The 26601-nt window shown below is 40.4% G+C and overlaps 1 protein-coding gene across 14 annotated transcripts in view; it reads left to right on the forward strand.

The window, feature by feature from the left end:
• KALRN (kalirin RhoGEF kinase) overlaps positions 1-26601 on the forward strand; it is a 532819-nt gene that overhangs the window by 330068 nt on the left and 176150 nt on the right. For all 14 annotated transcript variants that reach the window (XR_005932657.1, XR_005932658.1, XR_005932659.1 and 11 more), the window contains exons 13-16: positions 1409-1583; positions 14076-14271; positions 19972-20138; positions 26210-26329. Coding sequence is in view for 11 of the 14 variants with exons in the window: in XM_030018367.2 (XP_029874227.2) it covers positions 1409-1583; positions 14076-14271; positions 19972-20138; positions 26210-26329 (658 nt within the window). In the remaining 3 variants the exon portion in view is untranslated. The remainder of the gene's footprint in view (positions 1-1408; positions 1584-14075; positions 14272-19971; positions 20139-26209; positions 26330-26601) is intronic.

The following is a 26601-nucleotide window of genomic DNA, read 5'->3' on the forward strand; positions in this document are numbered from 1 at the left end:
CTGGTCAGAAGAATGGCTCCCAGCTGCATTTGGTCCCTGTGGGACAATGCGGTGACCTGGCAGCATTACCTGACATTTTGCTTGTCTTCCAATGTTGTCAGCTGGTTTGCTGCACACGTGGGAGTTTGTTGTTGCACCAATAGTCCAGTATATGCTGTTGGGTTTGTAATTGTGTGTCCCCCCACCTTCTCCAAGGCAGAACTGGAGATTGATGGGAAATACTGACGGTAAGACCTCATGGCTTGCCTGCTTCATCCTGTTATCCTACCAGTCCGCAGGTCTTTCCAACAGTGCATTTGATAGGGTTTTCAGTTGGCTTGGTTTAAGTATACCAAATAATGCAGCTGTTATCACATGCCTTTGAGCGGAATGGATGGAGACGACCATTGCATTTAAATCTTGTTTTAGCTGAAGTACCAAAGCCAGGATTAAATTATGGCTTCAGATTTTCCTTTCTGGTTCTTGTTAAAGTTGGGGGACCTTTTGTGGCACATTGGAGTCTAAATTTCAGCTGTCTGTAAATGTCTTAAATGTCTGTGAAGGCTCTTTATCCATAAAACACTCACTGAAAAAATTTACTGAAGATGTAACAGGCTGTAGTTGAGCCCATTAATATATGTGAGAGCACAAATAGAAAAGAAACTGTCAGGATTGTCCTATGTCCATGCTAAGACTTCTTTCAGGTACAGCAAACTTCCCCTTGATCCTAGCCTACCAGTTAAAAGGGCTAGCTCCCTTCTGCTGCCTGTATATGGAAGGTGTAGATGGAGCAGTATTCGACCTGTCACAAGCATGTCTCATTTCACTTACCCTAGTGAAAAAACAAGTCACAGTCTCTGTTTTACAGTGTTTGAAAGGTGTTTTCCTTCAGTGGAGTTTTTTGCACTGTATTCTGCATCTATTGCTGTACTACATAATCCAGAGGAAATCAAGACATCCTTACCCCTTGGTCTCAAATGCTGGTAATTCTGATTCAATTAGTCTGTAAGTAATAAAGAAAATGCACAATATTAACTTGTAAAGGTCCAGGTGGCTACATAGCATCTCTGAGCTTGGTGTGAGTGTAGGCTGGAGCAGGTCACTCTGTAGGATTAAAGGGGATTGCCAGTCAGTCTCCTCAAGAGAGCCATTGAGATTGATGCGTCATTCTCCTCCCCTTCTCTTCCCAAGTGTGTAAGGTCACAGTGTCATGACACAAGAAAGGATGATCCCCTTGTTCAAACTTTGTGCCAAGCTCAGGAGCTGCAGGATTTCAGCAAGTAGAAGAGATGAGTGTTGCATACACCTTACCTCAGCCCTTTGTGCTTCGGTTTGCTTCTCAGCAGCACGCAGAATCACAAATGTGTAGTTCTTGCTCTTTTGCCTGCCTTAAAGCTCAGCTTTAACCATGCTCTCTGCCTTGCTACAGGGACTCTGCTGTTTCCAACAATAAGACTCCACACAATAGCTCCATCAGCCACATTGAATCTGTCCTTCAGCAGCTTGACGAGGCCCAGGTACAGATGGAAGAGCTCTTCCATGAAAGGAAGATTAAGCTAGACATTTTCCTTCAGCTCCGGATTTTTGAACAGTACACCATTGAGGTAAGAGCTGGCTGCATGACCTGAGAAAGGTAGAGCTGTGGGAGAGGGAGTATAGGTAAACATATTCTGTTAGGATACACCTGGAGCTGTTTGATTGTGCTCAGCTCTCCAGTGAGGAAGAGAGAGAGTTACAACCAGGTTTTAAATTCAGCATGTTGAAGCTAAAAATATGCTTTAGGATATACTGCTAGAATGCACTGAAATAGATTTGTGTCTGCTTAACTGACTATGCTGAGAGTCTGCCTGCTTTGCAGAGAAGCTTTATAAGATGCCCCTGTTATAACTCTTTATTGACACTAGTCACTCAGGGATTTAGTTTTGTATCGCTTATTAGTGAGGTTTGTCTCTTCAGATACACACACAGATGCATACAAACAGATACATGCTTAGCTTTAAACCACTGAGTGAAAAAACCTGTTATGCATGGAAGGAAAGGATATTTAAAAGATGGGCTTTCTAAGCATCACAGTGGGTTTATTTAAAAAGGAAAGGAAAAAAAAAGGGGGAAAGTTAAAGGCTATTTTTATGTCCTTGTGCAAAAAAGGTCTTTCAGTTCTGTTTTGTAGTTCTGTTTTGAAATCAGATAGATGCACTGGATGGAAACCTCATCAAAACATTAATAATTAAGGTATTCTTGGACAGAGAAACTTTAAAGAGACTCCAGCCAATCTCATTAATTACTTGCTGTAATTCTGATAGGACACGATGCGAAAAGAACAACATGTAAATTAACTTGTGCACAAAATTCATGAAAGCCATGTGTCAGCGCTTATGTCCCTTCTGGGGTATGTTCCTCCCGCTGTATCCCACTGGTGCTTGTTCAGTTCATGGAGCACCTTTAAGTGTTTTATGATGGTATCCCTGAAGGTATTGTTTGTAAATCCGTAGTAATCTCAAGGTGGGTACTGGTATTTAATGGGAGCCTTAGAATGCTGTGTTATACTTTGTAAGTATTTATTTTGAGACATGGCATAATGATTTATAGTGGAATAAAAGGCTGGAAACAGAGGGGTTTAGGTGTCTTGATCTATAATTGGATGCCAGAGATAGAAATCAGTGAGGAGTATATGAGCTTTCCTGTTGTGACTGTATAGTTAGGTATTGAACTGAAGTCAGTTCTACAGCGCTTGTTATTTATGTAAATTAGAATAGTTTCATTTTACTTGCCAGATATACACAGCCTCCTTGATATTGAGAGACAGTATTTTTTGTAAGTATGTGTGTATAAGTATAAATGTATGTATTTCATGTCAGATAACATACTTTGCCTTAAGAATGTTACATAGTATCTCCTATATTTAAATAGAAGATATTTTGATACAATGGTGTGGCAAATGTTGAATAATTGAGACTTTTATTCTAAAGATATAAATGGAGTGTGAATGCATATACTTGTACATACCTATAAATGACACCTGTGTTTTCCAAAAATGAAGCAAAAAGCCTGAAAAACAGTATGTGCTTCTGGAACACCCAAATGTGTCTGTAGGCAGTATGTGGTAAACCCATGTGAGTCATTCATTAAGATCCCGGCCTGTTTCACTGCAAATTCTAGGTCTGAATCTAGAATTATGATGATTTAAGTAAAGACCTAAAAAAAAAAAAAAAATTTTAAAAAATCATGGTTTCCAAATTCTTTTTCTTTGTACATAGTCTTTCCATCAAAGATCTCAAAGGCTGTTACCACCATGGATTGCTTTACTGATGAGGCAACTGAGGCATCAGGAGATGATGTGACTTATCCTAGTCCCCTCCATATGTGGTACCAGAGATGGGAATACAATGTGGACCCCTGTTTTGCTTCTGCATGAATCCTACTTCTATGTATTCACATTTGGAGTGGCTGTGATACGTTAAGATATTTAAAATTGGAAATGTGCTTCATAGTCTTCTAAAATCAGATTAGCTAGAAAGGATTTTAAAGAAAATCACCACTTAGTTGTCACTGTAGATTTGCTATTTTTTATCGTAAGAACATCTGAATTCCCTCTGCAAGATTAATATTACAAGGATATCTGAGAACATGGTTCATAGGGAGTCTATGGGCAGATGATTTTATTTAGAAAAGCTCCCTCTTTCTGAAAAATATTTTTAATTTTAGAATAATTAAGACATTTAATTTATAACTGAACACACAATAAAAACATATCCAGGTCAGTATCTTAAATTTTATAAGTACATTTAGTGCTTACACGAGAAAAACAGTTTGATGGATAATAAAAAGGCAATTTGAAATATTAAACGACATATGTATGCTATGCATTTCAAACAACAGCTGAATTGGCTCAAATTGACACAATAATGATCCTTAGAAAGTAGATTGCAGTCAGTTGCCTCAGCCTTATAATAAGGATTCCACGTCAGTAGGAAACTGTCATCAAAATTAACAAAATTATCTCATGCCATTGTTGAGAAGCAAAAAGATTTTTTCATTGCCATAATTAAGAAGCATGTCGTATTTCTGATGGTTGACTATTCCAAGCTTTTAAGGGAAAAAGATGATGAAATTTAAAACAGGAAATTAAGTATTTTTTCTACTAAAGACAAGTACCTTGAGCTATGACTGGAAATGTATTTAGGTTTTAATTTTCCATGATAGCCTAGATCCTGCATAGATTAAGAAAAGTGAAATAATGTGTACCAGTATGATTGTCAAATGAATTTCTCCTTTTCTAGTCTCGATAAGCCCCCTTCCATCTGCCCAAAGAACAGTACCATATTGAACACATCCCGAACAAAACCCTTCACACTGCTGCAGCCATGTTGATCCCTCTCCTTCCTGCACTCACACAAACAGTCTGTCAAAAGTGGGCCCTCCACCTCCCAAACTTGAACACTTTTGTCCTCTTTGCTGCTTCTGTCTTGTCAAGCATTGAGTTTCCCATTTTTCCCCCTCAGGTCTGTGTTCTCACCCTTGGTTCTCAGGTTTTTGTGCTCCAGGGAATCCCTTATGATGAGGACCCTTCCATGGGAACTCTGGTGAGAGGAAAAACTTGCATTTCTCTAGTGGAAGCCAGAGGGATGCAGCTGTGGGAGCCCACCTGCTTCCAACAGCTTTAGGGAAGGCTGCGCATTACATCTCAGTCTCAGGGAATAGCTACATCTCATGTTGTCTCTTTCCATTCAGTTTTGATACGAAACTTTTTTGTGTCTGTTGATTTTTCCCTACTGCCCTCTCTCTCCTTTCTAATTAATAATGCAAACTGAAAGTGTTGGGAATTTTTCAAACTCACAAATGGCAATTGAGTGATTGGCCTTTAGTTTTATTTAGAAAGTGCCTGACTGTCATTTGTTCTTTGGAAACTTTCCTATTTTTACTGTTCTCCTCGGATATTGAAATCCATGACACAGATCACCCTTTCCTCTGGCACTCTTTCCTAAACTTGCACTGTACCCATCTGCTTTGTAGCCCTCCTGGTTTTTGAGCTTTTCTATAATCTTCTCTTCTTGACAGGTTTGGAGTCCAGACAAACTTCAGAATTAATGATTACTGCACGAGCAACACTTACTTCCATCTATCTAGGCATCATTGGACCTTTTCTTGTACTTCAGTGAAATCTGCCAACTATTGTTGCATTTGTCTTCAGGAAAAGTAATTTATGTAAAGAGAAGCCACCTGCCTATTTCTTTGGCAGGGCAGACCAGCTGCATTCATTTAGGACTTCTAAGGACTTCTAAGCCGCACTGGCAGCTTTTGTGTTTTGCTTGAGTCAAGGCAGGTTTGGCAGATACGAATTTGGATACGAACCCACAGGCACATAGCATGTGCTGCCTGTTCTTTCTTGCCTTAATCTCATTATATTGACTGATACTTACACTCTGGGTTCTTGGGGTAAATTATGAAATCCAAACTATGACAACACCTGGAAACAGACAAAACAGAAACATGAGAGCGCCTAGCTATCCCTATGGGAGACTATTCTGCCTTAGGTTTTAAAACCATAAAATGACAACCCATTCTTTATTTAGGAAACGTGTCTAACTTTGATGCCTGATATGTTTTATTACTTCACCAAGTCATTGCGCATTTCAAGACAAGATGGGATCATTAGGATTATATGGTTGGTCTTTCTATATGATACAGACTTCAAGTGAGTTCGTGCAGCCAACCAAGTAACTCGGGAGATTAATGCAATATGTATGTGGTAGCTGATCCACTACAAGGAAATAGGGTGTAAGACTCAAGGGACAATAGCTGGCAGACATTAGCGGCAGTGCTGGCACCACACTGAGCGCATTATACATATGAAGCACAGTCTTATTGCAGAGTTACATCCTCAGTAAAATCTGTCAAGTATACTTTGTCCCTCGCTTCAGAAATAGTCATTTAAAGGCTTATTAACCATTATTTGAACAAATGCTAATATACAGTAAAATGCTGAGTAAATGCATAAGAAATGAATGGTAAAATGTAGAGTTGCAATCCCTAACAAAATTACTGCCATCCAGAGTTTTTCTGCATATTTTTTCATTTGTAGAGAGATGATCAAATAGGCCTCTATAAAACTCTGTGACTGAGAACAGGAATGATCTCAGCCAATACCTGTCTGGCAACAGTTGTTGGTTACCTCCAAAGAAACTTCCCTCTCCCTTTCCCAGAGCTGCCCAGCTCCTTCCGTCATGTATGTTGTTTTGTTTCCTGCAATGCATATGGATCTGTGCAATGCTAGACAGAGTCTATGCACTGTAGTCTTAGAGCAATGTGGTTCCTAGGCCAAGACATAGTCTTGGAAGGGATTATGGGAGTTGCCACTGTACAATATAAATTTGATCTTGTATGCTGTTTGTTATCTTTCAAAAAGCCCCATGATCATTAATATCTTCACCTGCTGGATATCTAATTTTCCACCATTCGATCTCTTTGGCTCCATTTCACCTGCTAATTAAATTTTTCAGCCTTGATTTCACTTGCTGGCTCTTCTGGCTGTTCACATCCGTCCCTGAGCATGAGTTTAGAAGGGAACAGGAGCCAGCTTTCACAGTAGTTTACTTCACTGATTCACAACTCACTTTAGTTTCCTATTCCAGGTTTATAAAATTAGCAGAATCTTTCAAATGAATTAGCTGCCTGTGTTGAAGGTACAAGATGTTTTACAGCCCCTCACTGACTTAGAGCTGACACTCAGATGTGAGCAAAGAAATATGAGTTACAGAGATCTTGAGATAGATTTGAAAGGGAATGGTAAGAAAAAACTCAGCCTCTTCTGTTCATAAGCTGGAATCCTATAAAGTCTCATGCTTAGTGAGCTTTTGTTTTTCTTTTCCATATATACCTAGTTTCCAAACTGCACATAGCTTAAAATTAAGGAAAGGCAAGTACTAAGCTGTCCTGGGCACCCTGTCTTTTGGAGCTGAATTCCATTTTTTATCTTGATATTTTAGGGATTCGGGAGCCAAAAGCACTGGAGCAGAATCATCACTGTGACAGCCTTTTCACACTTCAGTGGCCCAGGTCCCCACTAAGCCAGTGTGGCATCTCTGTCGTCAAAAAAACGGGTGACAGTATTGTCGTACTGCACAGTGTCAGCCCAAACTGAGGCCTGAGAAGGAGGAACAGCAAACTTTCTGCTTACATGATCTGTAGAAGTGACAGTTTCATTCACCCTTTCCTACCTACATCTCTTCTACCATATACCTTCAGTATTAGTCTGCCCGTAAATCCACTTACACTGTCACATCCAGTCCTCTGCTCTTCCAGCCTGCTCTGAACGCTGAAGCAGAGCCAAGTGCTGTTGCCCCTGGCATCCCTGGTGCCCAATCTCTAGTATGCCTTAGAGATCTGGTCTCCCCTACTCCATTATAACCCCTTTCTTTCTGCACTCACAGACACTCCTTCAGCATCCAGGAGTCAGAATTATCTTTTCTTGATTCCTTCCTGGATCATATCTGACCTCTCATCTCATCCATCCTCACTCTCTGTTCATCCCAGCTGTATGGCTGCCACCTTTTCTTCTCTTAAAATGAAGTAGATATTCCCTTTTCTTGATTCTGAGCTCTGTACAGATCTGCCCTGTGCCTGTGTGACTGTTCTTCCTGTCCTGCCACATCCCCATGCTCTACCCACTCTTCTCGCCTTTGCTCCTCCTCCTACTTGCACCATCATTTCTCTTGGAACCTGCCTCCTACATTTGCTTGTTCTTCCCAAGCATCTTTACTCTTTTTCAGATCCTTCTTGCGAGCCCACTCTGTGTTAATAGCTTCTGCTCCCAGGATAGAACTTTATTTCCCTCCTCCTCATATGCCCTTCCTCAGCCCATATTTCAAAATATCAGCTCCTGTGTGATTCATTTGCCATATAACATTTATGTTCTTTTGCTTGATTCCTCATTTCCCCTCTCCACCTCCTTCAATTGGCAAACAAAATTTTCTGGTTGGCATTAAACACGATGACTTTAGGTGTCAAACACTGAATTAAGGCCAAGCAAGCAGCATTCTAGGCTCAGCAGCACCATTTTGTAGAAAAACTCGGCAGCAGCATCAAGAAAAAGATACTTAGGGTTTAGATATGAATTTATTGCAGATGTACAATTGCCTGCACATCAGCTGCTGCAGCTTGGATAGGCTCTTTGGCCTAATTCACAAGCAGGCTGCAATGTAGGCATGAGATGGCTGGACTGCTACTGTTGTTATTATTACTGCTATTACTTTTCACCTGCGTACCTCTTCTCTATACCTCTCCTCTTTCTCCAGGATTGAAGATGAGCATGTCTCTTTCCCTTCGGTCATGTTATCTGCTGGTGTTGCAACATGGTAAATCCAGGAAGCAGCAAATGCAGCAGTATTGCAGCAGTGGGAATTTCGGTATATTAGGTTGCTGCTTTAGGAGGTTTCCTGCCTAAAGAGTATGTGGTCTAGACTGTGGTCGCTGTGTCTGCATGAAAAACAGACCTGGCTGACATAGTCTGTGTATCTATTATAGCCTTGTGATAGTAGCATGGAGCTCAGCACAAACCCAGTGTTTCCTCATGTGCTGAAGTTAACTCTTGCTCTGCCTCCACTGTTCTGATGAGGGTATCTTAGTTATTTAATACTAGACTGGGTTCACTACCAGCATTAGTTCCCCTCCCATTATCATGGCAGCAGGAGCATCTATTTCAGGTGAAGAATGAAGAACTGTGCTTTCTAGGCTCATTGTCAATCAATAGCTTTGTTGTGTCTTTCTCTCTCATTAGTAGTCTGGGGTCACTTGACCTTTCTTTAGTAATAGGGAGCTGTTTCTTGGCCACCACCAACCTTATATGACCTGCAAGGATTGAGCATGGCTCCTTCCAAGGAGTCAGGCAGAGTGTGGCTGACAATGAGGCATGTGTGCAGCTTTCCTTGGAACAGTGTGGGCACCTGCGGATAAGTCTGCTGCTTTTGCTAATGCAGACCTGTGCACTGCCACTGTTGCTGCTCTCGTGACCCTTCTGCTTTGGTATGATTTCTCTCTCATGCCGCAGCAGAACAGAGCCAGAGCTCAGGGCTTCTCTTGCGGCAGGGCTTCTCTTTTCTCAGGGCATGTGAGGGATGCTAAGGTCTATTTAGAATCACAAACACTGGGAAGTAAAGTGAATAAACATAAGAAGTGCTGTCAGTTCTTCCCACCAAAAATCTAGCAGATGAAGAGAGTAAACTCTCATCAGCCATTCTTCTGGGTCAAAAGGGAATTAAACAAATTCATGGCCAAGTGAGCCTCATTTATGAGACAATTCCTGACACAGGCCCAGTGGAATTGGCTCTTACCACAGCTTAGGAGACAGGACACTTTTGTCTGATGCAGTCCAAGTTTCACCATAGATGTCAATGCCTGACCAATCTGTGAAAGCATCCGAAGCCCTTTTTTAGTCTTGAAAAATATACATCTGTAGTTAACAGAGCTGCCTAATTACAGCTTGTTCCTGAAAAAAAAAAAAAAAAAATCAATTTCCCTGTACCCAAGTCAAACCGGTTAGGGACTCAAATTCAGACTCTGGGACCATTTCCAAATGGTCCAGTTTGAAGTACAGAAACTGCTGGGATTTTGAGGCATTGGCTGTACAGACAGAAAAGGAAATGTCTTAATGAGATGTGCAAAGCAGCATGATCTCTGGGATAGGGCACCAGATTGGGATTCAGGAAGGCTGGGTTGTTATCACAGCTCTCCTATTGCTTCTTTGCTTTGTGCTTTAGATTCCCTTCTAGCCATCTGTTTGTCTCAGTTACTCAGAGCAATGTACCCAACCTTCCTGTACACACTTCGCCTGAGAAATTTGGTGATGTTCCACCTCTCGCTGTGCCTGACTCCTTCCCCTCTTCCCCTAAGCCAGCACATGGGATGATTGTCATCCTTCATCAGCCCCCACTCAGAGGCAACTTCCCACCTTCCTTCCTTCTCCTCTCCATTGGTGGCTGTGCTCCTGGCCCTGACAGAGCTGGCACTGGGCTAACAAGCCCCACTGGACCTGTCCGACTGTCTAGAGCCACTCAGACGCAGTCTTAACCCCTGTTCCCGGTCCTAGCAATATGGCATAGAGCACCATGGGCTCGCCTTGCATCCTGTGTTGTTTATCAGCTCGTGTCCTGACGGCCTATGCCATCCTTTCCTCTTTAATTGGAACCACTGATTTGAACTGGGGAGTGTGGATAATGGAGCATAAACCCTTCGGTGCCTTGCAATGGCTAATAGCACGGGTAGATATTTAGGTGCAGCTCCTCCTGTGCGGGGGGCCTGGTGAAAGCTGGTGGCCGACACGAGCACAAGGAGCACTGGTTGCCTGGGAGGCAGTCCTCTTGAGTGTTTGTAGATGCCTCTCTGCTACAGACCTGTCTTGGACGCTCAGGCTGTTGCATTGCAAAGTTGGAGCGACTCAGGTTCGTGGATTTCCTTTGTCAGAATTAAGGTGAAACGACACCAGGGGAGTTCAAACAACAATCAACATTTATTCAACCTAGCTAACCTTGCCCAAGTACAAGTGAACTTATCAATATGAACCTTGCAACATGTCATTAAACCACTGTTTGAAAAGAGAAGGGAGGTGTAGAAAAAGAAATGGAAAAAGGAACATGGAACTGTATCAGAAGGAGAGCCCTCCCATTGAGTCACGAGGTTCAGAGCAGACCCCCTTGCTTTCTGGACTCCTTCTCGAAGAGGAGCCCAGGGGCGGCTAGATCCACTCCTAGTCTCAGACTTGGTCAACGGCTTATGTTTAAAAGGATGAGGAGTGGGGACTGTGGAAAAGAGAGAAGGAAAAGAGGGAGAGAGAGAAAGAGAGAAAGAAAGAAAGAAAGAGAGAAGAAAAGGGTTTTACCAGTCCTGGGTCCAGCGTTGGTCCAGCCAGCATAGAGATCCAGTTCCGGAGGGCGTGCACTGAGAACTCGTTCTCCCTTCTTTCATAGTGTGTTAGTTGATGGTCTCGACATGCGCAGTTCCCATTCCCGGGGTTCTCTGGAATTGGTCAGTGAGCTTTGGCGGGGTGTGGTTCATTGCAGAGTTGCCTCTCTTTCCCTGCTGGCATGACCGCTTAAGATAGAAGCACAGTCCCATCTTCCATGGGGCCTCCTCCTCCAGGCGCATATGCTGTGCTCCTTCTCCTGGTCACTTAAGATAAGGAATTGCGGCTTTGGAGAAGCACGGTCCCACCCTCCATGGGACCCTCTCCTCTGGCCACATTGTCCTGTTCACAAAACTCCAGCGTTTTTACAGAGGCCGTTTTCTCCACCAAAGTTCTTTAATGAATGTTTGAGACATTGACTGTAATTTGTCAGACCGTCACACAGGCCTAAGGGGCAAAAAGCAGTATCGTCAGGATCAGCCATTTCCCCATGCTCGAGTGGAAATTATTGTAGATTTAATGATAAAAGCAATGCTGATCAGTGTCCTTTCCACGGCCAAGTGGAAAAGTTAGTAAGAGAAACAGCACCACAGCAGAGAGGTTTACCCAGGTAGTTTTGCAGAAGTGCTGGATCTCAGCATACTTATGGGAACATTTGTTGATTCCTTCAAATATCCTTCGCCAACTCCCCTGACCATTCAACCCTCTGAAAGATTTGCATTTTCCTGTCCTGGAGTTGGTGTCCATAGACATAAACGGGATGGAGAGATTTTGTTTTGATCAGAATCCCCCAATCATAGTATTATGGCTGTCAGAGCAAACTAATGTAACACATTCTTTGATTGTTTTAATCTTTTCTATTACTGTCACTTATAAATGCTTTTAGACATCTTCCTGAATGCACATGCATGAGAGTGTTCACAGGAAATTGGGAAGTACTTTGTGAATCTTTGCAAAATTTCAAATTATTATGTTTTAGCAGCCTGACAATCAATGCAATGGATTCAAACAGACAGTTTTATAATAGCTCATAAAAAATAAAATTCTTCTGATTCCCTTATATCACATGCCTTTCCATTAGAAATAGCAGAAAGAGCTTTGTATTGAACTGTAAGTGTTATTGTCATGATTGTAGGAACCTGTGTTAACTCTAAATTCATTCTGTTGTTTGTAGTTTGAAACAAGGTCAAGACCACCTCAGTTCTGATTACTGTTAGCTGAGGATCTGCCTCTGAATGTAAATGTATCTGGTAAAACTCTTCTCCAGCATCCACTTTGACCATTTCTTCGTAACTGTTAAATCTGCCAATAAGTCTCCACAGTCCAGGGACTCCAGCTATGATATGATATGTCAATGAATCAGAGGGTGCTGGAATCAGGAATGGGGCCAAAGAGACTATAGAGATAGCTATTATTTAAAGGTAATTGAGTGGAATGAGCAATGGAATAAGCTGAAGAAAAATAGAAGCCCCTCAGGATATCCACTCTCTGCCTTTCAACCTGCAGCTGAGGTCCCAGGTTCTTGGCTGAGTAAATCTGCTTTTCTGCTTCTCTCAAAAAAGGGCCTAAAAACTGCTTTCTTTCCCTTCTAATGCAAAACTGTGTACTGCCATCCATTCTAATGTGAGAAGGGCTGAGAGCCGGTCCATTTGGGTTGCCTTCCTGTGCCTGCATTGGATATAATGTATGTTTTCTGGAAAGGAAAACTGAATGGAAAATTTTGAATCTTGACTACTTAGGAAGTTAAGCATCTCACTGCACACAGGCACTGAAGAGCACTTCTAGTGAGAAACAGGAACTTTTCACTACATCATAACGTGCACAAATGGGAATTTAGATACCTGGTTTTAGCTCTCCTAAATCTAGCTATGAGGAATCGACCTATGAATCAGAATTAAGGCATTTTTTTAAAAATTTTTCAATACTTTAAAAAATTGTTTACTGCACAATACTAGCCTGTATGCATTATTTAATTCCCATTTCCCTTGTCCCCCCTCCCTCAATTCATTGTCACTAGCACATTCCCTCTTTTTTGTCTGCAGTAGCAGAATCTAGGTTGACATGAGACTGTGCTCTTTGGGTGGAGGCTAGATCTTGCTTTAATTGAACAGGCAAAAACGGAGAAGGACTTTCAGATCGGATGGCTACTTGGGCTAAAATGTAAACTAAAGAAGATACAATAAATGGACTACTAAAATCATCAGACTGTGTGTTGTAATCAGGAAGCAGAGAAAGCAACAGAAGATTTTACATGTTCCCATGAGTTATTGGCAGGTTATATAGGTCTTCAGTTAGAGCCAGGTATGATTCGTGATTCTACTGGTGATTCACGTAGCCCTTAAGTATGATGTTTCTGTGCTGTGCTTTCCCCATCTGTAAAAGTGAATCATTTATATTCATTCCCCCATTTAAAAGCTTTCAGATCCACAGGAGAAAAAAGTTATACAGGGCCTGTTCCCTGTATAACAAGGAGGACAACAAAAAGACCCTTATAAAAGACTGTAAGTCCCTGAAAGCACAGCATAAGAGTTACTGTACAACTGCAATCAATGCTGTGGGGGTTAACTCACAAATTCATAATGAAATATTTAGTCTTGTGATGCATTTTCTGTGAACAATGGGTAGATACTGTTCACAATACATTATATCAATAATAATAATTCTGAAAAATATATTAGTTCTCCCTGTTATAGGGCTTACTGGAAGCAGCTTATAAGTTCAGTTCTATGAAGATAGAATAAATAATATTTCCATCTGTAATATGTAACATACAATGTGTTGCAAAATGTTTTTAGAAAAATTCAGGCCATTTTGGGATTATGTGGTCACAGGTGTTACAAATTGTTTTGCAATTCTGTAGGCATTACTTCTTCATTTAAATTTGAATTTATTCAGAAACATTACCTCTACCATCCATGTGAATATAGTGGGTCTTCTCTTACAGTGCCCTTTGGAATGTGTAAGGGAAAAAGGTGTCAGATTTCTTGTTGGACCAATAATCTTTTCATGGATCCTCACCTAAGCAAAATGTTAAGCGTGACCATTAAGTGGGCAGGATCCAGAGTGTACTGAGGCTGTGGTTTGGAGGTTTCTGGATCAGAGTTAAAATGTGAAGTGATTTTGTGATCCAAACACAAATTGAGAGTAAGATTTTTCATGGATCTTGAGTGAATACAGTGTCTGTCTTCTGCCCATGAAGGTTACAGCAGAGTTAGATGCCTGGAATGAAGATCTGCTGAGACAAATGAATGATTTCAACACCGAAGACCTCACTCTGGCTGAGCAGCGCTTGCAGCGTCACACTGAGCGGAAGTTGGCCATGAACAACATGACCTTTGAAGTCATCCAGCAAGGGCAAGATTTACACCAATACATCATGGAGGTCCAGGCTTCAGGTGAGCAGTGCAATTTGATCTCTGTTTTACATGAGAAAAAAAACAAAAACCAAGAAAAACTCAAAACCCCCAAAATGTATATCAAGCAAAAATGCCCCAATACATACCAAATACATCAGCTTTTAACATAAGTAAGTATGGGCAATACCTGTCTCTCCACTCCCAGAACTGTTCCACAAGTTTGGGGAATTCTTTGATTCAGGATTATACGTCAAAAATTGCTGTTTCTGTGAGACTGAAGCTCATTGAGGAAATAAAGCTGACTTTCAAGTTTCATTCAGAAAGTTTCACAACTGCAAGATGGAGTTCATGATCAGTTCCAAAGTGGATGGAGAGGGGAGGGCAAAACAAGTTACACTGGTAGGTCCTTGTCCTTGTACCAGCTCAGAAACAAGCACTGCAGTGAGTCATCAGTTACAGATACTTGAGCTGGCTGGTCAGACGTCAGGTCTGGATGAAGTCTAGTTGTTCGAGACTCCTAAGCTTGTTAACCTTTCTGCAACTAGACTTTATTGAGAGGCAAACTGACCAGATGTGCTGGCTTCATTCTCCGCAGACTTGAGTACCTTTTCCCTGTGCCACATTTCAGGGTGCAGACATGCCTGAGGGAGAGAGAGAGAGGAGTGAGGTGAGAAAGAAGCTAGTTATCCAAGAGCCCTCTGGGAAAGAATCCAAATATGAGAGCCTTGAAACCAGTCATGAAACGGAACTCTTGTTTCCAGCCAGCTCTAATTGGAATTATTTTGTATAAAAAGGGAATGTGATAAACCATACTGGAATTTTCCTTTTCAGTGTGCACTTGAAAGTTAAAGGTAGGAACTTGGATGTAAAAAACCCCACCTTTGGCATGTGCTTTTAAATGACAGACTTGATTCATCTTGATAGGGAGTCTGTCTGATACTTTTACTGTGCTTCTCAGCAGTAGGATCCTATTTCTAAGACATCCTATGAATCAAGATTTTTGTATCCTTGCATTTTGCATTTGGAAAAGGAATATCATAACTTAGCTTAATCACTGCATAAAGTCCAAAAATGAATGTTACTTGTGAAGCGTTTTAACCTTCTTAAATGTCTGGAAAGAGTGCAAAGCAAGAGCAATTCCTGTTCTTTCCCTCCCAATTTGCACTTTCAAAATAAAAAGGATTTTTATGGTTCTATTCTTTGGCAAACATTTTACCTCTAGGCACCCACCTTTAAAAAAATCTGGCAGTATTCAGCCTGATTTGGCAAGCTGCACTCAACACAGGCTTAAGGACTGCTACAAGAGTATGTTGTGAACTAGACAATCCGGTGCATTGTATGAACCATGTGTGTGAGCTTCTATGAGATCTGCCCACACTACGCCTGGTCCTATTCTTCAACTTGTCCTAATACATCAGTAAATATGCTTGCTTTTTTTTTTTTTTTTTCCCCCCCCATCCTGGAAGAATCTTAATATGAGTAGGAATCTATGGGAGGTAAAGAATATGATCCAGAACAGAGCACAGTTAGGAGTCTCAGTGACTGATTCTTAGGGGAAAAAAAAAAAATTCTGTGTTTGTCAAGAAGTTAGAAACAACTTCTTTTGGGTTGCAGACAAAAGATTAGCAACTAAATGAAGTAACTTTTAAAATGTTTTTATAATATTATCTAAGATCACTTTCTATGAAGCATACCCACTAAAAAATCCATTGCTCCCCAAGGCAAGGAAGCAGAAGCCTCGTGGGGATGTAGAGTAACTGTAGTTAATCAAAGGTAATGGTCATGTCTGCCATGCACGGAATGCTAAATGCTGGGAGAATGGCAAAATAAGGGAGAGAGATTGCTCTTGGGAGCCTACTGTTTTTTATTTCAATAAAGGACAGTTATACTTCATAAAAAATTCATTTAATTTTACTCCTTTCTGAATCCTATATCATAGTCATTCAGTGCATAAGTTAAGGGATGATTGTTCTTACTGCCAAAGCTGCAAACTTGCAGGGGTTCTGGGAAATCAGCTGCTATTGCTGCTTCCTATTGTACAGTGTCACCACTGCTTCAATCAAAACTCAGCTGTAGCCACAGAAGATAAAGCCAGAAAAAATGTGATTTTTTAGGGACATTCTACCTAACCAGACACTCTTAATTGACCAAGTTTCTTCCCTTCCCTGTAATTCTCTTTGAGCTTTATTCTTTTTATCGTGTCACACAGGATACTGATTCAATTTTGATCACTCTGGCATTTGGCTTGGAGGTCTTTAAGCTAGCAAGTTTGTCAGATAAAATTACATCCATGTTTTTCCAAGCATGATGCCTTTTTCATCTGGAAATCTTGTGCAGGTAGAAAAAGAAGGTTTTAGACATTTGCCCATGATTTTTGTACGTCCGATGCATATTTGGAGCAGTGATTCTGATTCCACTGCCTGTGGAGTGTCTGGAAATCCCTGTGAACATTGTCATGTTGGTACAATAAATCCAGTGGTCCTGTGATGCACCAAATCAGACTCTGTGCAGATATTCAGGTTATCTGTGCATGTGAGGCATCTATGCAAGTCCAGTATTTCCAAAGCTCCATACAGCTCAAAGTTATGTTGCTGTGATTCCTTCCACTACTCCAGCACATGTGGGTGAGCCTGCTTTGGATTAGCCTGTTTTCACCATCAAAATAATTATCCTTCAAAGAAATGTTTGGGATTTTTAGGGGCTATGTAAGATCTGGAAGTCAGGTGGTTTTCTGAAATTTTGCAGTACTTTCAAATTGTTTTCATGTCTCACTAAAATCTGTATCCTTCAGGAAACATATTTGCATTTAGAGAATATTATAACAATATTCTCAAGAAGACTGGACTTTTTAATGAGCCAGCACTTTTTATTTCAATGAACCTGTCTTTCTATTTTTCCAGTTTGATTGTAGCTCTACTGCTTATAGCAAAGCTAAATATGTGGGCAAATATTCTCAAAAATGGATATTGATTTTTGGGTGTCTAACTTGATATGTTGAAAGGGCCTGGTGGTTCCAAAAGTGGCATCTTGGACACTTCTGAGAAATCCATTTCCTATGGAAAGTTTAGGATCATAATTCAGCTGTGATTTAACACTTCGACCCGAGCTGCAGTGATGATGCGTTCATGTAATTCAGTAGCATACACACCTTAGTCATTCTGCTTCTAGGTACTAAAAGTAGCTACACTCTAATAGCTGATTAATTGATTGCACAAATTTATTTGATTATTAAAGTCTATTCACATTGTCAGTATCATTGTCATAATGATCTCCACAGTTAGGAGTCGCTCATGGTTTACAGAGCTACCTTTTTATATCTTAGAAGCAATTTGTCTAAGTCAAGCCTGAAATACACTGCAAAGCTGATGTTGGGGAGATTTATACAGTCCCTACCTGTTATATGGAAAATTCAAAGCCCTTTTGTTTCCTGGTCGTCAAGCTAACATCATTGCTTAAAAAGGAAATGCAAATCTATTTCATTTTGTTTGTGATGTCCTTTATAGGTAGTTATAACTATAGTTTATATTGCAAGGAAGAGGATAATAAACTTTCCTGTCACAGGCTTTTAATAGTTCAGCCTAAGAACAGATTCAAAGCAGTTTCAAACCGGCTTTGTACAGGTCAAAAAGCAGTACTCCTTCCTTCACTGCATAGTATCTCACATTGCATATAGCTTAGGTGTAACTAATGTATGTTTTGTAGGATGCCAGTTAGTGTGGCTCGGTACTCTTTTCTGTAATATTTTCTTAAAACGTTTTCAATTCATTATCCTTCACTTGTCTCAAGCAGTGCAGCAGATATCAAGTGAAGGAAATGGCAACTAAGTTCAGTTTATCAGAAAATCAGCTGTGCTTTTCTATCTATCAAAACACAATATAAAGATAATGTGTATGAAATTATTCTCAAAACAAGGCTTTCTATTTTGCAAACCAGACTTTGAGAAGAATAAGTGCTCTCACCGCATGCGCTGGCACTGTAGAATAAATCTGCGTGACATATGACAAGCAAGAAAGGGCAGATCATTCATCATAGGGAGTGCAGGCTGCCCTTGGATAGCATCCCAGGCAGTTCACTGGTTGCTGCTGATGAGTTAGCACAATCAAAACCATACCAGCTGAGTGTGCATGAAGGAAAACTGCGCATTTAATATCGAATAGGTGTGGTGAAGTCAAGCATACAAAAAGCCATCATGTCCTGAGGATACAGAACCATATGCAGGCTAATTGTAGCAACAATGCCTGATGTCTGGCAATTGAAAAGAACTTTACTCCCAAGAATAGAAACATATATTAAATTTCCAGTTCTAAATGGGAAGCCAGGGGCCATTCCACTTTATTTGGTAATGAAGAAACTGTTTTGTTTTGGCTGGGAGAGGGAATAAGCCAATCACTTGCATTCCCACATGCTTTTTCTGATAAAACCAGAAACCAGGAAAAAGGGGATAGCGTCAATCATAAGGTCATATATGTTTTGTGTACTGTCCTCTGTAGATACCACTGTGAGAGAGAAAGAAAGTCACAAGTCTCTGAGGAGGATAAAGGGGGAAGAAAAGGTATCTTTCTAAATGGGTTTTAAAAATAATGTTCCAGCCTTTTGTACAGCAGCTTCTAATTAACACATTTCTTTTTTAATGTCCTATTATTCCATGAAATCAAATGGCTTTGGAGAAAAGTGTAGTGTTTTCTCAGCATTACTGCTATCTGATTATTTTTATATTAGGTTCCTGATCCTCCCTGCATTGAGGCCAATGGCAAAATTCCAGCAGACCTCAATAAGGGAAGAGTCGGGTCTTTGTTAGTTTATAATCACAGGCATTACAGTAACATGAGATGACATCATATTTCCTCCAGGCCAAACTTTCATAATTACACTGCTAATGTACCCAGCAATGCTATCACACCAGAGTAATAAAGAAGGAGGATGTGAAGCTCTGTGTTGTATTTCATGTAACTGCTATACACAAGGCTTGTAGGGTCATAAGAAAATTCAGGAGGTAGGAAGAGACTCAGGAGGTCTCTATTTCAACCTCCTGATCAAGTCAGGGTCAGCTATGAAATCAGACCAGGTCACTCAGGGGTTTATCAATTTCATGCAGGATGCAAGAGATGGGGAATGTGGTACTAAGCTACCTTTTCTCTCTGGTATGTAAGGATTGGATGAAAGTCAGTCTGTGGAATAATTCTGAATGAACTGTAGGTTGGTTTCAACTAAATTGTTGTTAACTATCCCCTAAAGTGCCCAGATGGAAAAAAAGTTTGCACTGTGGAGTTCCATGAACTTTTGTAGCACTACCATAGATCTGGCAACTAGAGTTCACTTCCTGTATTTCACTTTTCTATTTTCTTCCTCATCTTTTTTTCTGCTCTAAGTTCTTTTCAACATGCATTTCTAAAATATAAGTTAATGAATTACTGTAAGAAAGGGAGGGTTTTTCTGTCTTTTTTTAATTTGATATTCATGCAAGTTTTTGAGCAAGGCTGTGGTTAAATCATGTCCTACTAGCCAGATGCTGATGGGTGAGATGAGCAATGATCACCAGAGAAACACTACTTTGTAGAAAAATGTAGTGATGCAGAACAGGAAACTGTGAAAGCCAAGTGTTACATGTGAGAGAGTTTAGTGAGAATTACTCAGAGTTGCAAATCAATGTGTTAGTTGGCAAAAAATTTTGAAGCTTACATTTGTGCAACAACTGAATTTTCAAATAAGTGCAATGATCTCTCTCTCTGCATGTTGCAGGCATTGAGCTGATCTGTGAAAAAGACATTGATCTTGCGACACAGGTTCAAGAACTGCTGGAATTCCTTCATGAGAAACAGCATGAGCTGGAGCTTAACGCTGACCAAACTCACAAGAGGTTAGAGCAGTGCCTACAGCTCCGGCACCTACAGGCTGAAGTCAAGCAGGTGAGAGTTTTTAACCACACCTGAGGGTCATAAATGAGTTTTCAGCCAGTACATACATGCAAACTGCTAAACCAGCCTCTGCCAAGTCACATACCTTTAGGTGGACAATCTTAATCCCCTTTTCCTTAACAGTACTTGATTTGCTGACAGATTGCAGCATGACCCTTTACAAATAACAAAGGGCTCTATTCCCTCTAGTGTGCATTTATTTGGCTTCATGAATAGTTATGGGAAGTCTGTGCAGAACTGACCCCGTAACTTCTCAACTGGAGGAGCTGCCTCAAATTCCATGTGTTCTGGGAATATAATGATGTGGTTTGAGATCCAGACTTAAGCTGTTGTGGAGAATTGGCCCAAAGCAAAGGATAACTGAGCTGGGAGGTCAAGTATGACATTACAGTAGTTTCACCTTTTCATTTATTGCTATACATCTGCTAACCTGCAGGAATCTTCAACATCTGGGTGAGAGAAAAAGTCTGTCTGTGGTCTCTAGATCCTAGGACTTGTTTAGCCGTCTTAGTATTGTTACATGTCATTCCTCCAGATTTCATCCTAGCATAGGCAGTCATGTTCTGCTTTCCTAGGTTTCCCCTGATATTTAATTGGGATGCCTCACATTTCTTTGTTTTCCTTTGCTACACAGGATAATGCTACACTTTCTGCTTCCTAATCCATAGGTGGCTTCACACTTCAGTGTATGTCTGGATTTCAATGGAATGGTCTTGGTTTCATTAGGAAAACCAGGAACATTTTTCCAGACACCTGGAATATTCAGGTTTCCATTTTACCACTACAAATGGGGGGGCGGGTGAAGCGGGGGGTGGTGGTGGTGTGGGGTTTTTTTCCAAATACTACAAGGTGTTCATGAAAAAGATTTGCTGCTTTGTTTACTAAAAAAAACCCCAAACAAACAACAATATCTGAGTGCTCAGTACACATGATCATGGTTATTCTTTCTCCAGATGTGAATATCTGAGTGATGCTTTATCTGAATTGTTTTATCATTGCGGGCAAAAATTCCTCAGACAACTCTCAAGCTAGAAGCTGGCAGCACCAACACCAGTGCATGCTTTTTCTTTCGAAGTCCGCTTTGATGTGAATATTTTTCAACCCTAAATGAAAGTAGCACAGAACTCTCCTAAATTTTTATTTTGAAAATGTAGTCATTTTGCATTTGTGATAATTGAAGTCCAACTCCTCATGAAGCTCCAGAGCTCTACAGAGTGCTTTGGCTTTCTTCTGAAAAAAACACCAGACTCTGTGATATTCATAATCACCATCCTAACATGATTATGAAGTGTATCCTTTTTTGCATAGGTTCCCAAAGTTTTTTTTACACACAACTTAGCAAAGCTTGGAGTTGTGTGTGGTAGATTTATGATGAAGTAGAGCATTTTAACTTATGAGAGAAAATAGAGAGGAGTAATATGTGTAGCAGAAATGCTAAAAATGCGGGTTATTGCTATCTGACCAAGTCTCACTGCCTGCTTGACCATGATGAAGTGCCAGTCGGCCAGGCCTGCAGCTGCTCCTGGAGCCATACAGTGGCAGTGCAGCACTCTCTGCAGGTACCTGATGTTATTTGCCTCATTATCAAGTGACTGCTGGGCGTTAACTATTTTACAAACCAAAATCTAACCAAAGGAAATGGGTTTAGGACTGAACTAGCTAATACTTACTGTGAGAGGAGAACAGCTGCCTTGAATTAGCATTTCCTTAACGGAGCTTGGGACCATCAGAGCCTTCATTACTATGTGACCTTTCTGCAAACCAGTAGTGAAGAATCATTTTATTTGTTCAGCTGAATACTAAGGACTCCTTTGCTTATTAACCTATAAATTACCACAGCTACAGTTTCCCTTAGAAAGAGGCAAGTTAAAATATATCTGTGCCCTATTTGGTATCCTGTAGGTGAGTCATATTCCCAACCATGTAGTGAAATTGGGAAAAATATTGATTTTGGCTTGTAGTTCATCTCCAGTCTGGTCCAGATTTCCTTCACTTTCATTTTGGTGCATCTGAGATGATGGATGATCTCATTACCAAATTGCTCTCACTCTTGTGAATCAGTTAAGATGTAGTTGCCGCAAGACACCTATCGTAGCTGTGGTTAAGTTCCGCTGACATAGTAAAATTGGTCAAGGCTGCTACGTGGACATGTATTTGCATTTTGATATAATGGCTCATGGAAATACAGTGTCTTTTAACTGTTCCTATCTATTTAATTCTCATTTACCAGGGATTTCTTCATATCATACTTACCAAGTGTTCAAATGCCGAGACAATGAGCCAAAGTTTGGGGCCATTAAAGCAGAACAATTCCAAATGAGATGTTCTGTGAACTGCTTTAGAGTGGAAATAGTATAGATCAGTGATTCACAAACTCTTTGTTATTAAGAAAGATCCCACTCAAGACTGGTTTCCCCTCATTTGGATCCCACTCATTTCTGACAGAAACTACAGAGCTTGGATTGCTTACATAAAAGTAATAGCAGAAAGGAGTTGCGGAGATCAGTTTAAAAAACAAACTCTCTGATGCTGTGCTTGCAGCTGTTTGGCTTCCCTATCCCCTTATTTTATCTTTGTATGTTTTATTTCTTTTTTTGATAAGTGTTGAACTTGACCGAATTTACTCCCGGATATCGTCACAGTGTCCCACTACACTTACTTTTCAGGTTGTTTTGAAGTGTATTTATTCATTTTCAAGTGCCTGTTATCCATCCACTTGTGCTGTTTGGCATTAGATTTGTTTCCAGATGAATATGCCCAAAGAATGATGGGAAGTTGTCATTTGAGAGACACTGAATATATTTGGTTTTTTCCCAATCTAATGCCACAGAACTCCTGGAAACCTGACGCAGTTTTGAACATGGCTAAAATTACCAAAAGGTGTCCTTGCTGGTGGTTGTGTCTGTGGGAGTAAGAGCCTCTCAAAGAAGCTGCAAAGGGTCCAGAGATGTAAAAGATTCACTTACATTATGTTGCCTTTTAAACTTAAAAAACTTTTCCAATGTTACTTGATGGGTATCATTAGCAAGGTCTTAAGTCTTGTAGGAAACATCAAGGAAGGCATTCTGACTAAACTTAACCAGCAGACAGAAACACTACGTGACACAGAGCTCTCGTTTCTGAAGGAAGGCTGCACAAGGGGTGCCTCACTCTTTATTTTTCCTGTAGCATCTGATTCTGTGCTCAGTGAAGATGGTAGAGTTTCAGGGAATGGATTTTAGAAGAATTTGGTACTATTGCTTAATTACAGAGGAGCCATATATGGAAGTGTAGCCTGTTTTAAGCAAATTGGAATCAAAGGTGGGAGTTGTTTCAGAACTGTGGTGGTTGCTGTGTTAGACAACCTGTGCCTTGCAGTGAAATTGTTCTCCAGTGGCAAGTGGCTTTTATCTAAGATGCTGTCAGTGTGTTTTTGCTTCTCCATTATAAAAAAAAAGGTTAGGCTTTTTAAGTGAGTCTTTGGAGATCTATTTAATTCCAGAATTATTTAATCACTGCTTCTACAAAGTTGATAAAATCTGTAATTTGTAGGAAGTGTCTGTTTAAAGCCATCTTTTGCTGTTGGCCTGTCTGCACATTGCCAGATAATGGTGAATCTTTTAATACAGGAAGCGATCAGAGAAGTGTCTTGGTGCTGTATTAGCAGCTTCTATACATATTCTAATAGGAGTTGGTTTGTGAGCAGGTCTTGTAAACCAGATACAAATATGTAAATGATCTCTTCCAACCATTTCACAGTCTACTTCCAGGCTAGTGACACAGTGAAAGACTCTGCAGGTGGCTGGTTTTTGCACTTAGACTTAAGAGGCTTTGGGTATGCAACTGAAATTTTTTCTTGCTGTATGTAAACGACACACACACACAAAAGAAGAGGAAAAAAAACAAAGAGCAAATCATTACTATGGAAAAAGCTGATGCAGTCCCAGATGAGGCTCTGACATTTAAGTGTTAGACTTTTGGAAATAGAATGGGGTCATTATTTAAGTTCTTCCAAGGAAAATTTGCTAGTGCTTGAGTGCTCATTGGGCCTGCAAGGGGGAGTGTAGGAGCCACACAGTGAGCACCTGAATCCGCACTCTGGGGGAAGGAGGGAGGCGCAGAACTTGCAGGGCAGCAGCCTTGGTCAAGAAGAGTGCTGTAAGCATTGCTGACGAGATGTAGTCCATCAGAGCCTGACCTGAACTCCTTCACCCTGAATATTTTTGAGTCAGCAGGACAGTTGTACAGAGGAATGCACATATACCATTAATGCTAGAGGAAACCTGGCTCAGTTCAGTTGTATGGTCCCCCTTCCCCCTTACTCAACCTTGTTGCCTATTAGCTTTTCACTGGTCAAGTTGCTTTGTTTTAAGACTGAGGTTTCCAGTGATTTTTTTCTATTTAGAGACTCAGTTATTTGTATGATATCTGTGTCAAAACCTCCATGGCATGTGTTGAAAATTTCAGCTCAAATGAAAGCTGTTCCCAAGAGGATGCTATCATGCCCTGATTGTATCGTTTAAAAAAAAAAAAAAAAAAAAAAAAAAAAAAAAGGCTGCTGCATTTTTAGCATACATACTCAGTATATTCTACACTAAATGGCCCAAGCCACGATATATCACAGTATATAACATGTGAAAACATGTCTTGCTTTATGATATCCTCACTTCAAGTCTTTCTCAGATACAGTGATCTTTTGGATAACTTCAGCTTTTGGTACCATGTAGTCGGTAATAAGGTAGCTTTCTTGTCTGATGGATGATAGAAAATGTAGCCAAAAAGATTGCCATATGATAACCCGATTTCTTTTCCTTTAAATCTTTGTTGCATTTCCCACAGGAACAATAACACCTGCTGATGAAAGAGACAAAGCTGACAAATTAAATCTTCCGCACTGTTGTACTGAGCAGAATGTAATTTTCTACAAATTAGGGTCAGCTACACGTGTAGATGGCTCCCCTTTCTTTCTCCTAGGGAAAACTCATTTTCCTACTCTACAGGGAACTGAATGGCTATAACTAGGGTGACACATGATGTAAGGATAAAAACCAAAACAACAGAAAATCCCTCTTTCAGGCAGTTTAATGGATCATTTGGTGAAAATGATGGCACAAAAGGGAAATTACTGTGTAGAATATTGCAGCAAAGTCAATTTTGGAGCTTTGTAAATCACAAGCTAAATTTAAGGGAGTGATTGGGCGGTCAGGATTTCCTGTGCATCTGTGAATTGAATTCAGCAACTTTCTGGCTTTATTGGAATAATTTTACACCTACACAGGTAGAAAATAGGCTTTGAGACAACACAGCCAAGAACTTACACATGTGTTATGGGTGCTAATTTTCCAAACACACATCTTAAAATAGCAGATGATGTTGCTGCTTAAATGAATAAATACAGGCTTGATAGATTAATTATGTATATTTAGGATTTGATTCTGCAGTCTTTACAGCATGGGTTGCATGTCTACAAATAATCTGAATATCCCTGAAGTAAAGCCTCTTGACTAAATATAAAATGCAAGACCTGGGATTTCTCCCTAGCTCTGCATGCAGGTGGAGACTCCAACTGCATCTTAACTCCATGGCAGATGAAACCAACTGTGTCTTCTCCCTTCTCACCCCTAAGCTCTGACATTTGTGTGAAAGAAACACAGGCAAGTGGAGCAGAAAGGAGTTGCAAGGTCCATGATTCCACTTGGAACTTTGAAAAAGAGAGAGATCTTTATGTTTACTTTCAAATGTCCCTCATTATGCTCTGTGGTTTTGCCCTGGGGTATTTGCATAGGGGAACATTCATTTTTGTGATCAAGCCTTGGAAATGAAAGCTCTTTGCTCTCCAAATATCCGTGTAAATACTTTGGGACTTTAATTCTTCAAGCAATAACTTCTTCAATAAGATCTTTGCCCTCTAAAAAATGTCATTAAGGCCTTATCCTAGTATTTCTTTCTGCTCACTGATTCAGCCTGAGACCACACTGGGCAAAGTACCTTTTTGTTAGTCAGGCTGAAGCATTTTCTGATGGGTGACTACGTAAACCTTTGCACTAAAGCAACCTTTCCATAAGCACATCCTTTCTTTACAGGTGCTTGGCTGGATCAGGAATGGTGAATCAATGCTGAATGCAAGCCTTGTCAATGCAAGCTCCCTCTCTGAAGCTGAGCAGCTCCAGCGAGAGCATGAGCAGTTTCAGCTGGCCATAGAGGTAACACGACTAAGTTAACTTTGTTTCTCCTTCCCAGGTGAACATCATACAAAAGGTTATCTCTTGGGCATCAATCATTGCTTGCTTGAAGGAAGGAAAGGAATAAAAACTTCAGAAAATCAACTTATCATTAAATTTGTAATATAGACAGAAGTTAATAGTGAAATAAATTATTTATCATCTGCAGCTAATTCTTCTGCTGTCAGATATCAGCCTTTCCATTCATGAAAACGACTCTCAGACATGTCCTGATAATTTCTTTGGTAAAAAAA

The sequence above is a fragment of the Aquila chrysaetos genome, chromosome 6, assembly GCF_900496995.4.
Source record: "Aquila chrysaetos chrysaetos chromosome 6, bAquChr1.4, whole genome shotgun sequence".
NCBI classification, from domain to species: Eukaryota; Metazoa; Chordata; class Aves; order Accipitriformes; family Accipitridae; genus Aquila; species Aquila chrysaetos.